General features: G+C 36.4%; 1 protein-coding gene across 1 annotated transcript in view; it reads left to right on the top strand.

Annotated features, from left to right (window-relative positions):
- Positions 1–716: 716 nt before the first annotated feature.
- Positions 717–14,753, top strand: part of EPYC (epiphycan) — a 28,227-nt gene continuing 14,190 nt past the window's right edge. The window contains 2 exon segments of the mRNA XM_070947886.1: positions 717–781; positions 1,777–1,945. Of these exon segments, the coding sequence (XP_070803987.1) occupies positions 717–781; positions 1,777–1,945 (234 nt within the window).

The raw sequence follows: 14,753 nt of genomic DNA, 5'->3' as shown, positions 1-14,753 counted from the left end.
TAATGTTTGGGGATCATTCATGGAATTTAATTGCCTCAATCCAAATCCACTTCCAAAGATATTCAATCTCACACCTGTCTAGTCTTCCTACTAGACGTGCTCTCCAAATTTGCTAATTACTTGTCTTGGCTCTATCTGGATATATGTTATTCTCTTGCATATTATATATAAAAAGTGAAATTGAACACACACACACACACACACACACACACAGAGTATTGACTTGTTTGAACAGTGTTTTTTTTTTCTTTGCAAAGTATCCAATAAATTGCTGGGGTTAGTGCACAGCAAACTAACAACAGTTCATTTAATGATCATTCAATATTACAACGGCACTGAAAAAGTGACTTATGACCGTTTTTCACACTTATGACCATTGCAGCATCCCCATGGTCATGTGATTAAAATTCAGATGCTTGGCAACTGACTCATATTGATGACAGTTGCAGTGTCCCAGGATCACATGATCACCTTTTTGCAACTTTCTGATAAGCAAAATCAATGGCAAAGCCAGATTCACGCAACAACCATGTTACTAACTTAACAATTGAAGTGATTCACTTAACAACTGTGGCAAGAAAGGTCATAAAATGGGGCAAAGTTCACTGAACAAATGTTTCACATACCAAGAGAAATTTTGGGCTCAATTATGGTCATAAGTTGAGGACTACCTGTATGCTGTCCAAAATGGATAGGAGCATTAGAGACGATATAACATGGGAAAGCATACTTTGAAAATCTATGGAGATTCTTGGACATCCAGATCATGGTTGTCTCAAAGGTGTTTTTTCAAAAGGCAACTGGACTTCCTTTGTTTTTCCTTGAAGACCTTTCACTTCCCATCCAAAAAGCTTCATTACTTCTGCTATCCAAAAGCAAAATGTCCTCAAGGAAAAACAAAAAAGGCCAGTTGCCTTTTGAAAAAGCACTTTTGAGACACACTTTGAAAGTAGCGCAGAAAAATGTACTCTGAAGTCACTTTGAGTGGTAGATTAATAAAGGATGACATTATCTATTTATGTTCTTCAGAAATAGTTCCCTGATCATTAGTTACCTACCAGGCAGACTAGCCCTAAGCCACAGTAGTCTTAAGATAAACTATATCTAGAAATTTGTGCTGGGGAGATTCTACATATGAGTATGTAGTCGTTGTTAGATTATTATATGGTCACTGCTCTAACTTGCCTCTAAAAAGAAATCAAAAAAGGGTTTTGTTATTATGAAAGTACCATTCCAGTAACATACATAACTCCCTTTTCCAGCAGGGGATGCCCCTTGAAGGATGTTACGAACCCAGAGCACAATTATCTGCCCACTTTCCCTGGGCAGGGAAATGGTGTCTCTGTGAAGACACCAGGAGTTCTGTTAAATTCAGATTATAATAAATATATAAATATATTTGATAGTTTGTTTTATGTAGCAAAAATAAAGAAACCATTCTTCTGAAACACGTCTTATATTTTTTGAACCCTGAAATAAGTGCTTGGCCTTATTTTCGGGGAGGTCTTATTATTTTGGGGCACATGGAGCAAGCTGGGTTCCTCTTGCCGTTTTACCTGATTTCCAGCTCTGATTTAAATATTTTCGGGGAGGGCTTATTTTTGGGGGGAGGCTTATTTTAGCACATGCACTCAAAAGCCCGATTGGGCTTATTATCAGGGGGATGTCTTATTTTTGGGGAAACAGGGTAATATTTAATAGATTGTTTTCAATCAGATTGGTAATCAGCATTTATATATATATATATATACTTTTTTTCCCTTAAAAAGATTGAAGAATAAAAGCTTTTGCAGGAATTCTCATAGGATATTTTATCTTTGATGCTATTATAGCTGCTCCTACAATGAGTTCTGTAACTTATGTTTCTGAAACACATGAAGTAGCTTTTGAAGACCTGGATAATTTACAGGACCATGATGAAGAACTTTACATTGACCAAGCACAGGTAACTTAAATGATGTATGTTGTTTTATTTATTATGCAACACATATTGCTGAAGGGTGATGAAAGATTTTGAATGTGGGACAGACTCTTCTTTGTTAAGAATAGATTTTAGGGAGAGATAACCATGGAAGAAAAGAAAAGAGGTGAAAGAAACTAGAATGAAGTAAATGACTCTATGAATAAAGCACAAAGTCCTATATGAAAATAGATTAAATTTAGATTAATCTCCCACAAGAAAAAAAATGTGAAAGTTGATTGGAATAGAGTAAAACAGAATTATGTTACAACGTGCCAGAGAAATGTGTGAAATTAAACAAATGGGAAGTATGAAAGAGAATGTTTGATGGACTCAGGAAGTGAAAGAGGCTCTAGAATTATCAAACTGGTGGCCCGCTGGCCATATGTGTTACGCACAGGCCATGCCCACCCTGGATCCGCAAAGGCAAAAAGCATAGTGATACATCACAATATACATCACGTGATGCGATCGAGTTTGACACCCATGCTCTAGATGAACAAAAATGGAGGGAAGAGAATGATTGATAAATATGAAACCAAAAGACAGAAATTGTATACAGAGAAATAAATATACATCTAGGACACAGTGAAACATGGCAAGAAACTGTTCACTTTTTAGAATTGATTTGGAAATGGGTTGAGAAGGGCTATACTATGGGCTTCCAGCAGAGTGACTGGAATTAGACATGGCAGATTGAAGACTGATGACTATGGTGAAGAATGCAGCACTAGCCAGTAGATCAGCTTTTCAAATCTTTGTGAATAAAGGAGAGGACAAGGCTTCACCCATAAATGTTCCAGACAGTTGTGCCTTACAAGGAAATAACATGACCACAGTCTCAACCCAGTTTTTGAGCACTGGAAGATGAGAGAATAATCATCTTATTCAAACCGTGGTTGGTTTCCTTTTCTAGTCACATTCAGAAATTGCTTGTTAACTACTTTTCAGCTATTAGAAATATTTGGATTAAGAAGTCTGAAAACAATGAGTGTGTCTGCTTCAGTGGTGAAATGTAAAATTTGCTATTACTGGTTCTGTGGGCGTGGCTTGGTGGGGGGGAGGGTAATGTAACTGAGTGGGTATGGCCAACTTTTTTTTTTTTTTACTTTTAAAAGCATTTTTTCTAGAACTTCTTCGGCCAAAGAGGTTGTAGAAAAAATGCTTTTAAAAGCCTCTGACGATCCCAGCTGAGCTGCGTGATCATCAGAGGCTTTTTTTTTTACTTTTAAAAGCATTTTTTCGGCCAAAGAGGTTGTAGAAAAAACGCTTTAAAAATAATAATAAAAAAAAGCCTCTGATGATCGCACGGCTCAGCTGGGCATGGGAGGGGGGCAGGGATTTTTGCTACCAGTTCTCCATCACCATCGCTACCAGATCGGGCGATCCGGTCCAAATTGGGAGCATTTCACCCCTGGTCTGTTTTCAGTCTCAGCATTGATCATGCCTATCTAGGAGCAGAACCTATCTTGTGGGGGGGGGGAACCCACTAGAACCTTAACACACAAACATGACTTTCAGCTGCTTTTAAGTATTCTATATTATGGTTTCTTATTCCTTGAGGCTTGAAGTTGTTCTCAAGATGTTTAGGAAAGTTCATTTTCTATGCCGATTGCAACTGTAGGAAGATGATCTCAGTTTCCATTCCATTCTTCATTGTTCTCACTGTGTTGGTGAAAATCTTCAAAATGGGTAGTTAGTAATTTGAAATAGAAGACTAGATTTATTTGAATAATCTTGTTGTGATAGCTAACAATAGTGAAAAGTGTTGAAAATTTACTGTTCCTCAAAACTCTGCAGATGAGATGATATATTGGCTTCAATTTCTCATTTAGTTTCCAAGTCCTAGGAACTTGGAACTTTTTGAAAGATTTCCTGCTAAGGGAGTTATTGTTCAGAAGAGAAGACTTAAGGGAAAAATATTATTCAAGTAAATAATTTATGTGGGTGTTTCCAAGCAGAGACAACAGGAAAAAGGAAATGTTATAAAGAGGCAAACACGAGAACAAGGAAGATATGGTTAGGTCCAGCAGGAGAAAGGGACTAGGAAGGAGTGCATTCAGAAGGGTAGTTTTTACTCATTTTTGCTCTAAAGGTGACCTTCAAAATGTTCCTTGTGGAAACATTCCACAAAATGTAATCACAGGTTTTCATCAATATTTCTTTTATGCAATTTATCTGAGTTATCCCAGGAGTGCCTGAGCATATGCTTATTATTGGTAGAATATCCCAATTTTTATAAATTATTAGAATGGACACAGGCTTAATGCATCTTATTATGAAGCATAAGAGTGTTATCATAGCTACTTGACAGCTCTTCTGGGGATTATCCTGAATTAAAAATAAGCAAAACAACACAACACAAAATGTGAATCAGTTTGAAAAAGATATATTTGCAAACTTTGACAGCAATATAAATCTAAAAGCAAACTAAACCGCAAATGGTTTTGAAAACAAGCCCTTTTACTTTTAGCCTATGCTTCACAGGTATGAAATTAAAATGTGCATACTGCTTCTCAGTCATAGAAGAAGAAGAACTGATTTATTGTTATCATGACCTAATCACAGTCCCTTCTTATGATGTCTATAAAAAGGATTTGTCAGTCTTCAAGTATTTTTTTCCCCCTTCAGTGAAAGTTCAAGGGAAGCTTTGCAAATCATCATAGCCACTTTTCATTTTAAAGTGAAGTCAAGTAGCTGTCTTGGCTGTGTTCTGCTTCACAATTCTTTGTAGTTTTTCTGACTGTACTTGCTAAACTTCAGCAACTACCTTAGCTAGAGAACCTCTAGCTAAGATTCTGTGCAGTTTGGACAACCCCAAATCCCACTCCTGGCTGGCCCCGCTCACCCTGCCCCTTCCCTCCCAGAAGTCCCCACGTGCCCCATTTTAGATGCAGGTAAGTGCAGGGCATGCGTGGAGGCTCAGGGAGGGCAAAATACAGGCCTACTGGAAGTTTGGGAAGGGCCTTTGGAGCCTAGGAAGGCTGTTTTCACCCTCCTGGAGAGTCGAAGAATGCCTCCCGAGCCAGGGGAGGGCCTCTGGAGCCTGGGGAGGCTGTTTTCGCCCTCCCGGAGGCTCAAAGAAAGCTTCTGGAACTAGGGGAGGGCAAAACGCCCCCCCTGCCATGGTGCAGGATGCCAACTAGGCCACACCCATCATGACCACGCCCACCCAGAAACCAGGCAGAGAACTCCTTGCTAAAATATTTGAAGCCCACTCCTGGATAGAAGGCTCTCCTGGCCTTTAGCAAATGACAAGTAACAGGTATAGAAGAGTTTTGAGGCAACAGAAAAGGTACTATTGAAGAAAATTGTCTCTTTACAAATCCAGATCACCTTGCCCGGGGTTGTATATAAAACAAATTAGACAGCATAGCAGATAAATTAGCCTTTAATATTTCTGAAAACTAAAAAGGTGTGAAATTTCTTCCATTGGATACTTGAGTACACAAAAAGAAAAGGTATAGTTGCTTTTGAGGAGCAGCTTTGCCTTGCTCAAATTGGGTTTAAGGTAGGTTGGTATTACTGCACAGCATTCCCTGAGCATCCTCATTTTTTAAAATCCGTCTAGACTATTAATTATGACCAACAGGAGTCTGCTAAAAGTGACAACTAATCAGAATCCTATCCCTTTCCGCATTCATTCTTTAGCATATAGCATATAGGTTCAGATAAGATAGCAATAGTAATAGCACTTATATACCACTTAACAGTGCTTTACAGATCTTTCTAAGTGGTTTACAGAGTCAGCATATTGCCCCTAACAGTCTGGATCCTCATTTTACCAACCTCAGAAATATGGAAGACTGAGTCAACTTGAGCCTGGTGAGATTTGAACTGCCGGCAGTCAGCAGAAGTAACCTGCAGTACTGCATTCTAACCATTGCGCCACCAAGGCCATATAATATAGTGCAGTTATATTGCAAAGCCTTTGAATTCTGCCAGAGACAGTTGTTGAGAATACCTTGGACTACACGCACAACAAATAAGAGATAAAACCAACTGGTAAATGGAAGCATTAAAAATAAAGTTAAACCTTAGATATGTTGGGAAAGTATGAATGCAAGTCATGGAAAGACTCCTATAATTGGAAAAATGAAGGCACTAAAAAGGCAGAAAATTATAAAGTTAATTAATATGCCACAGACTAAAGTGCACAATAATTTAAACCATTATTTATTGTTATATGCTTGGTTTAGATTTGAAGTGAAATGTATGTGAAACAAAACCTGAAGTCATTGGACATATTATTCATTACAAAAGCATCAGGGGTGGGTTCTACTTACCTTTACTAATAATTTGCTTTGCTTGGGCGCGCGCACGCTCTTCTAAGCATGTGCAGAAGTGTTCTGATGACGGCAGGTTCAGTGAGCGGAACTGGTCCGAACCGGGGGCAACCTACCACTGAAAAGCATGATACAGAGCTAAGATAGTTTTGTGTGGACATTTTGTTGCCTGACTTTGTCCATTATATTTGAAAAGGTTAAAAAAAAAAACCAATTTCCAAAAATGACATTTATAAGGTTATATAGTCATGTATTAACATCAAGCAGAGTTAAACCATTCCTCATATTTCACCTTTTCTTAATTAATCCTCTTGTCTACTTAAAGATCAATAGTGACTATGACAAAAATCACAGAACAAAAATGTGTACTGAAAAATAATTTTCACAATGAACAATGGGATTCAAATAATCAAAATACTTAAATACTAGACTTTGCTTTTGGAAAACGCCCAATAATTCTAAAGGACTGCTGTTGCCAAAATTAAAGGTAAAATTCTGATTGCCCAAAGAACAAGAAATATCTTTCATGACCACCAATCAGGATTAATTTCTATATTTAACTTATAACTAATAACAATCCTTTCTGCCCTGAATGAAAGTGTGCCCAACAGGTACTACATGTTGTCCTCGACTTATGCTCACAATTGAGCTCAAAATTTATGTTGCTAAGTGAGACATTTGTTCAGTGAGTTTTGCCCCATTTTACAACTTTTGTTGCCACATTTGTTAAGTGAATCATTGCAGTTCTTGAGTTAGTAACCCGATTGTTAAGTGAATCTGGCTTCCCCATTGACTTTGCTTGTCAGAAGTTTGCAAAAGGTGATTACATGACCCCAGGACACTGCAATGGTTATAAATATGAACGAGCTGTCAAGCACCTGAATTTTGATCACGTGACCATGTGGATGCTGCAATGGTCATAAGTGTGAAAAATAATCATAAGTCACTTTTTTCATTGCCATTGTAACTTTGAAAGGTCACTAAACAAACTGCTCTAAGTTGAGGTCTACCTGTGTATTGTGATCTACATCATTTAGACCAGGGGTCCCCAAACATGGCAGCTTTAAGACTTGTGGACTTCAACTCCCAGAAGTCTCCAGCCAGACTTCTGGGAGTTGAAATCCACAAGTCTTAAAGCTGCCATGTTTGAAGATCTCTGATTTAGACTGTCTGGAGTCTTAAGCAGGGCAAGCCAATAAGTAAGCAATTGAAACCACTCCAGAATCCATTTTAAAATATAGCTGCTTTAATCTGAGGGAATAGTCTCATTTGAAAGAAATTGAAACTATCTGCTTAGTTAAGGGGAAAAAGGTTGAATGAAAAATTCATGAATAAAGCAGCAGAATCCAATTATGGAGATTAATAATTGTAGTTTAATATTTTATTTTCTCAGCAATGCTAGTCATGATATGTAACTTGACCCTGAGTGAACGTTTAATAGAAAACCTAGGACAGAAGGGCACTATTCATATCTTGTTAATATGCAGTCTTTATTAGAAGACTGAATATTAGAAATTGTTTCAATCAATTTCATTTTTCTCAACTGAACTTGAGAGAACTCAATTTCCCTTAATTTTATATCTAAAATAAACACAGGAAATGCCTCATTCATATATGAGAGGAGCATACAGGGTTTGCACAACTTCATCTTGTACACCAGGTACTGCCTTTCCTAGATCAGGAGTCCCTGTGATCGGTCACTCAAGCCCTAGTCATCTCACGTTTGGACTACAGCAATGTGCTCTATGTGGGGCTACCCTTGAAGAGTATTTGGAAGCTACAGCTGGCTCACAGTGCGGTAGTATAGGTGGTTCTTAGCAGAAACTGATGATGTTATCTAGTTTGATAATGAAACATCTACAAGAAGACAACTAAGTTCAGAGAGCACCAAGGAGCCCACAGTTTAACCCTGAGTTACAAATATTCTCTTCTAAAGATATATCCTATCCTCAACATAAGTATTTATAGAAAGGATATTAATTAAATATCATGCTTTCTCCCTTGTGGGTTTATACAGTTATGACATACCCAATTTCATACATCTGTTAATCTCAGTACATTTTTTCCCCTAAAATATGGTATAATTATTACTTAAAATTTCTTTTATAAAAAGAGATATTGTTTAGTATTCCACTGAGAAAAAATAAATGCTTGCCCTTCTTGTGAGCACAGTATGTTGCATATTTATAATACAAGCAACATAGTGCTGTGCCAAGATATCTGAAATGCATTTCTCCCTCTAGGCTTCTTCCAGAAGACATCTGCCGTGATTTCCTGTTTCTTGGTCTCTTTTTTTTGTAATTTGTCCCCAAGTCTATTTCTTTATAAACTGTCTTCTTTTCAAAATGACAGATGGCAACAATATGTTTTAGAGACACACATATACTGTATACTCTAAGGAACTTCATTCTTATATATTTTCACCCTAGTGAAACAAGGACTACTGTATTATCTTTATATGCAGTTTCTTGCAATAGCTTTAAAAAGGAATAAGGAAGCAGATTCCAGGTTAATCTATCTACAATCTAACTTTTTTCTAATATCCATTGCTTTTCTGGGAAAATGCCCACAAACATACATACATGATATTGTTAAGATTCCTTACAGTATATGTGAAATAAATTATTCATATATAATTAGGAGTAAACTATATTCAGTGCAATGGAACTTATATCCAACTAAAGATTCATATGAATTAATTCACTGTGTGAAGTTCAACTATTGGAGGAAAACCCACATATATTATGATAGTTCATGCATGATAGTCTCACTTTAATCTCACTTCACCATGTTAGTAAAAGAATATTTCTTTCCATAAATTGACAGAATGTGTAGAAAGTTGAAATATTAACAATGCAATTAACTAAAAGTGTGCTTCAAAGCTTTTAATTGGGTCAATTGTTTTATCATATTTCCACTTTTAAAATCTCTCTGCATAGAAAGTCATAGACATGTGGAATTGAAAGAGGCCTTCTTTGACATTCAGCCAACTCCCTATTTATTGCAAGGATTCAATTAAAACATGTCCAACAGATGGTTGTTTAACCTCTGACTGAACAGTCTACCAACTGTCTATGAAATGAGTTTCGTTAATGAACTGCTTTTACTAATAGGAAGTTAAGAATCTGCCTTAAATCCATTAATCTATGTTTTGCACTCTGGACTTGATGTAAAATAAATCTTGACCTTCTATGTGGCGTCTCCTCAGTTATATTATACCTGCTACTTCTTCATTCTTCAATTTCATGAGATTTCCAAGCCAGCTATATATTAATTTAATATCCATTTGAGCCATAATTTATTGGCTTACAAATATGAGTATCATTTATTATTTTGCCAAATGCATTGAAATGAAAATGAAATGAAATGAAAATAAGATACAGTATCAAGTTACAATATACTAATGAGTTTACCTTATTAAATTGAGAGTAAAAAGTTTATTCTGCTACAACTTGTTCTTAGCAAATCCATGTCATTCTTTTTGAGGGCTTTCCAATTGATCCCATTATAATTCATTTGGTACTTAAACCATTAATCCGTACAAGTTTTCTCAAGATAATTCATAAAGTTTTAACCATCAGCAAGTTCATTCAGCATTCTAGGATGAAATTTATGATTTATGCTTCCAAAATGAATGAATATACCATGACCATTTTTGTATGAATCTCAATTTCTGGTTTTTTAGGTAGTTGCCAGATGTCCATTAAAAAAAAAAAAAGATTTTGATGTCTTCCTGAATGCCAGAAATGTAAGGCTCAGGTCAGCAGTGAAATCCCCCCAGTTATATCCAGTTCACTGAACTGGTAGAGCCGGCGGCAGGAGATTCCGCCTACCCACTGGGATGTCATTACGTCCCTTTTTTTAACCATCTGCGCATGCGCAGAAGGTTCTGTGCATGTGCAGAAGAGGCACGCATGTGCATAGTGCACACGCTCCCACGTGCTTTCGTTTCCAAACCGGTAGCGAAGGTAAGTGGATTTCACCGCTGGCTCAGGTGTATCTCTGAGTACAGCATATTCCTTAAAGTGAGAGCAACCACGGCCCTTTTAGAGCTAGAACCCTAAACCAGGGGTCCCCAACCCCTGGTCCATGGACCAGCACCGATCTGCAGGATGCCAGAAACTAGGTCATGCAAACAAGTGAAGCCCCATCCGTGGGATGCAGGCAGCACACGAAACCACACCCCCACTTTTCTATGAAAAAACCTCTCTCCATGGAACCAGTCCCTGGTGCCCAAAAGGTTGGGGATGGCTGTCCTAAACAACCCTTCTATAGATGACTTCATGCACTATATTTTAAGTAGACAGAGCTAAAACATGAGTTGACCATGTTACTGCAGTTGCTAATATGTTCATTATACATTTCTGAGTCATTTGAAGCCATGTCTCTTTAATGGTTTGAATTTAGCCCAGATAGTGTGAACATGAAGTGGGAAGAAGATTGTTGGGGCTTTCACAAAGTCTAAATCGTGTTACAGTCCCAAGGATGCTGCCTGGCTTTTGAGGAGTCAAACACAGCCTCTCCAGTACATTTCCTTCTTGAACTGAGAAGCATAGATTTCCTGAATAATCTGAAATGACATAACCCAAAATTGTGTCAAACCCTGTAGACAAGGATCCTCTTTTCGCCTTCCAGTCTGGAGGCTTCATCAGTTCTCAAGGATTGTGCAGTCACTGCAGTGAAAAAATATACTTATCTTCCTGTCTCCCCTCTCCCCCCTTCTGAGCTATAGGATACGTACATAAAAGCCTACAAGCTAGTTTCTCAGCCCTCTTTTCCTGTCCTTTTTCTTCCCCTTCTCTATTTCATAAAGGCTGTCTTCCAATCCTCTTTTCTTTTTCCCACTTTACTTTTATCTGCCTAAAATGCATATACAAATGCATATTCCTTCCCTACCTCAACATTTTGTAAGGCAAAAGGATTTATAAGGAATAACTACAGTATATGCTATGCCATTGCCTGCTTCCAGGGTATTCTCTCAGTGCTACCTCTTTTAAAATGTCATTTCCCCAATGAGTGCTATTTTCCCTTTTATTGTAAATTCTCACTGAATGTTACATTCCATTATGAATGACTTGATCTTCTTTTCATCTCCCACATGTGTCCTTTTAAATTTCAGAATTTCAATAAACTTTCTGTGCCCCCACATTGGCTTCTTGTGATGGTCTTGTTCTGTCTGACTTTCTTTTCCTGGTCTCCTGTTTATTTCTTCTGACATGGCTTCTAATTAGTAGTAATATTAAAATCTGTCTCTTCCTTTTAGAAAAAAACTATGTGTTTTTTAGTTTTAGTTTTCCTTGAAATCAAGAATTCCAGCATTAGGAGGACTTCCGGTTGGTGCCACGGGGATACAGATGGGGAAATGACAAGCTCTGCCAAAACCCCGTCTGCCAAGCTGCTGCCGACAGATCTTTGGACCTCCCCTGTCTTGAAGGGACAGGGGGACAAGAAGGGACCCCTTGGGCAGCTGAGAGGAATGGGTAGGTTCCTAGGGGCCGGAGGCTTTCCCTTCACGCCAGCGACAGTGGAACAACAGCCATGGCGGCTGTCCTGAAACCGCGGCAACCGGGAACAAAGATCATGCTGGAGGAGAGGAGGAGAAGCGAGAAACGGAGAGCAGAGCAGGGAGTTTGAAAGCCAAGTGAGTTGACTTCTGCCCAGGCGAGAACTGCCCGTAAATGTTGGATTTACAAAAAGTGTGCCCTAACCTTAACAGCGGCTAAGAAACATTGGGGCAAAAAGACTCAAAAGAATGGTGGAGAAAAGACCTGTTGATAGATAGCGTTAATTATAGACTTTTTGGAAATGATTTTATTACAGATTTGGTCTTCTTTTTTTATTTTTTGTGGCTATTTTTTGTGGCTAAACGAGATTGGATTATGTTTGAGAGAGAGGAAGGAGAAGAGGAAATAAATATGTTTTTAAAAATAAAGATAAAAGACAAACAAAGATGGAAAAGATGGCTGCCAGCTGAAAAGGGAAAGTGTAAATTCCAGACTGCTTGTTACTTGAAAGAGAAACTTTGTTGCCTGTTACTTAAAGTGGATTATTTTGAGAAAAATTTCAAGAGGCTTGACTTTGGACATATAATCTGTGTATTAGAGGATATTGAAGACCAGAAAGAAGAAATGGAATAATGAAAACTGATTTATTAAGCATGACAACAAGAGAAAAAGGGTGTGGCAACAAAAGAAGAACATGGTGATACCATATATGGAACAGTCAATTCAGAATTAACTTTATAGAACTTCTAACTTTGAGGACATTGAAATGGAAAATAAATATACTCAGATAGATTGGAGAGGGAAAAAATGGAATATAAAGTAACAAGATAACAAAATACCATAGTTTGAATTAAATGGATGTAATGGTGTCTGGGAGTTTGATCTTTGAATAATTTTAGGAGATACCTTCCTTCTTCTCTGGGCTCTCTCTCAATTTTATTTTATTTTTTTCTTTCTTTTTTCTTTTTTTTTCTTTTGTCCTTTTTTCCCTCTCTATTTTTTCTAATTCTCTTTTCAATTTCTTTTGTTATATTTCTATTCTCTTTCCTATTTATTCTTGTTTTTTTCTTTTGTTTTTATTTTAACTATTATTAATATTGTTACTATTCTCTCTCTTTTTTACTATTATTTTTATCTAAGTTGGTTTTATGAATATACAACAATTTGACTAGGAAAAAATGAGTATAAATGATTGAAAATTACGATTTTTGGATGTTTTAATACCTTTTTAAACTTGGAATTTTTAAGCTCTATTTACAGACCTAATAATTTAGAAGAAAATGTTTTCTAAGGTGCTGGATATTAAGAAGAATTACTTACAGATTTAATAATTATAGAAAATTGATTTTAAAGTGATTTAAAATGTTGATATTCAGTGGAAATAAATATGGCATGGGAGAAAGCCTAGGAGGGAAGAGGAGCTAAGATATTTGTCGATATACTTTTTTATCTTAAATCAGTTAAAGATATGGAGGAAAATGGATTTAAAAATGAATATGAGTAATATATTGTGAATTAATTTAAAGTTAAATAATTGAATAAGAGATGTAGAAATGGAGGAAAACATAAAGCTGGACAATAATTAAAATAAAGTGTTATGAATTAGTTAAACAAATGAAGTTAGGAGTGGAGGGAAGCATGATTCTGGAGAACAGTGAAAGTAAAGCTGTGATCTAGACTTACAAATAAGGTAGGAGTGGAGGAAAGCATCATACTGGAGAACAGTTAAGGCAAAACTGGGAACCAATTAAAAATAAAAATAAGAGTTAGGAGTGGAGGAAAGCATACACTAGGTAACAGTTAAAGCAAAACTGTGAACTAGCCAAAAAATAAAAAGTTAGGAGTGGAGGAAAATATACCTGGAGAGCAACTGAAATATAGTTGTGAACCAGTTAAAAATAGAGGTTGGAGCAGAGGAAAGCATTGCTGGGAAGCAACTATTTAAATTCTGAACCAGTTTTATAATAGATTTAGGAGGATTGAAGGAGATAATGTTGGTATGCAGTTAAAATTATACTGTGAACCAGCTCAAATAAGTAAGGTTAGGAGTGGAGGAAAGCATCGCTGGAAAGCAATTGATTAAGATGCGAACCAGCCAAAAAATAAACTCAGGAGGAAGTGGAAGAGACAATACTGGAGAATAGCTAAGCCAAACTGTGAACCAGTTAAATAAATAGAGATAGAAGTGGCGAAAAACACTGTTGGGAAATAGCTATTTAAATTATGAATCAGTTAAATATTAGACTTTAAAATAAAGTATTTTGGGAGTGACAAATTCTAGATGGAAATGTTGATTGATTTAGAAACAATTAAGAGAGGAGGAAAATATTCTTTGTCAAGATTATGGATACTAGTTGCCATTTAAAAGAGGTACAATATAGACTCGATGTAATAGGTCTTAGAAATGAGGAATATATATGAAATATTGATTGTTAAAATGAAAAAGATTTGGAATGATGTCTATTTGGAAATAATTGTTTAGAATTTAGGGTGACATAGTAGAATGTTTAAAATCTAAATGTTTAGAATAAGATTTTTTTCTTTTTTCTTTTTTTTAAGAGGTAAATGGATAAAATTTGGAACAAAATTGGTTTAGGAAATGTGAGTAATTGTATTTACTTTATACCGGATCAAATCCGTGCTCTAAAAAGATGTATTTTATGTTTTATGTTTTAAAATATAAAAAAAACTTAAAAAAAAAAAAGAATTCCAGCATTACTTCATGCAGCTGTATTATTCTTTTGACTTATTTTGAAAAATGAGACTTATCTATTGATTAAATTGGTAAAGAATTGATTATCATATTTTACCTTTCTTCACAATTTGTAAGGGAAAGTTGGAAGCTACACAGATTAGTAATCTCAATTTATTTTATGTTCCTCTGAATGCCCTGACATCACATTCCCCTTAATGTTATTTATCCTGGAGTATTGAAAGAATTGCATTTAGTAGACTTTGTATTGTACAATTAGATGTTGAAAACAGATTACTGTATACGTGTCA

This window comes from Pituophis catenifer, unplaced genomic scaffold, assembly GCF_029215685.1.
Source record: "Pituophis catenifer annectens isolate HBS135680 unplaced genomic scaffold, rPitCat1.0.hap2 SCAF_7, whole genome shotgun sequence".
Taxonomy (NCBI): Eukaryota; Metazoa; Chordata; class Lepidosauria; order Squamata; family Colubridae; genus Pituophis; species Pituophis catenifer.
This window is presented reverse-complemented; position numbering and strand designations above follow the sequence as displayed.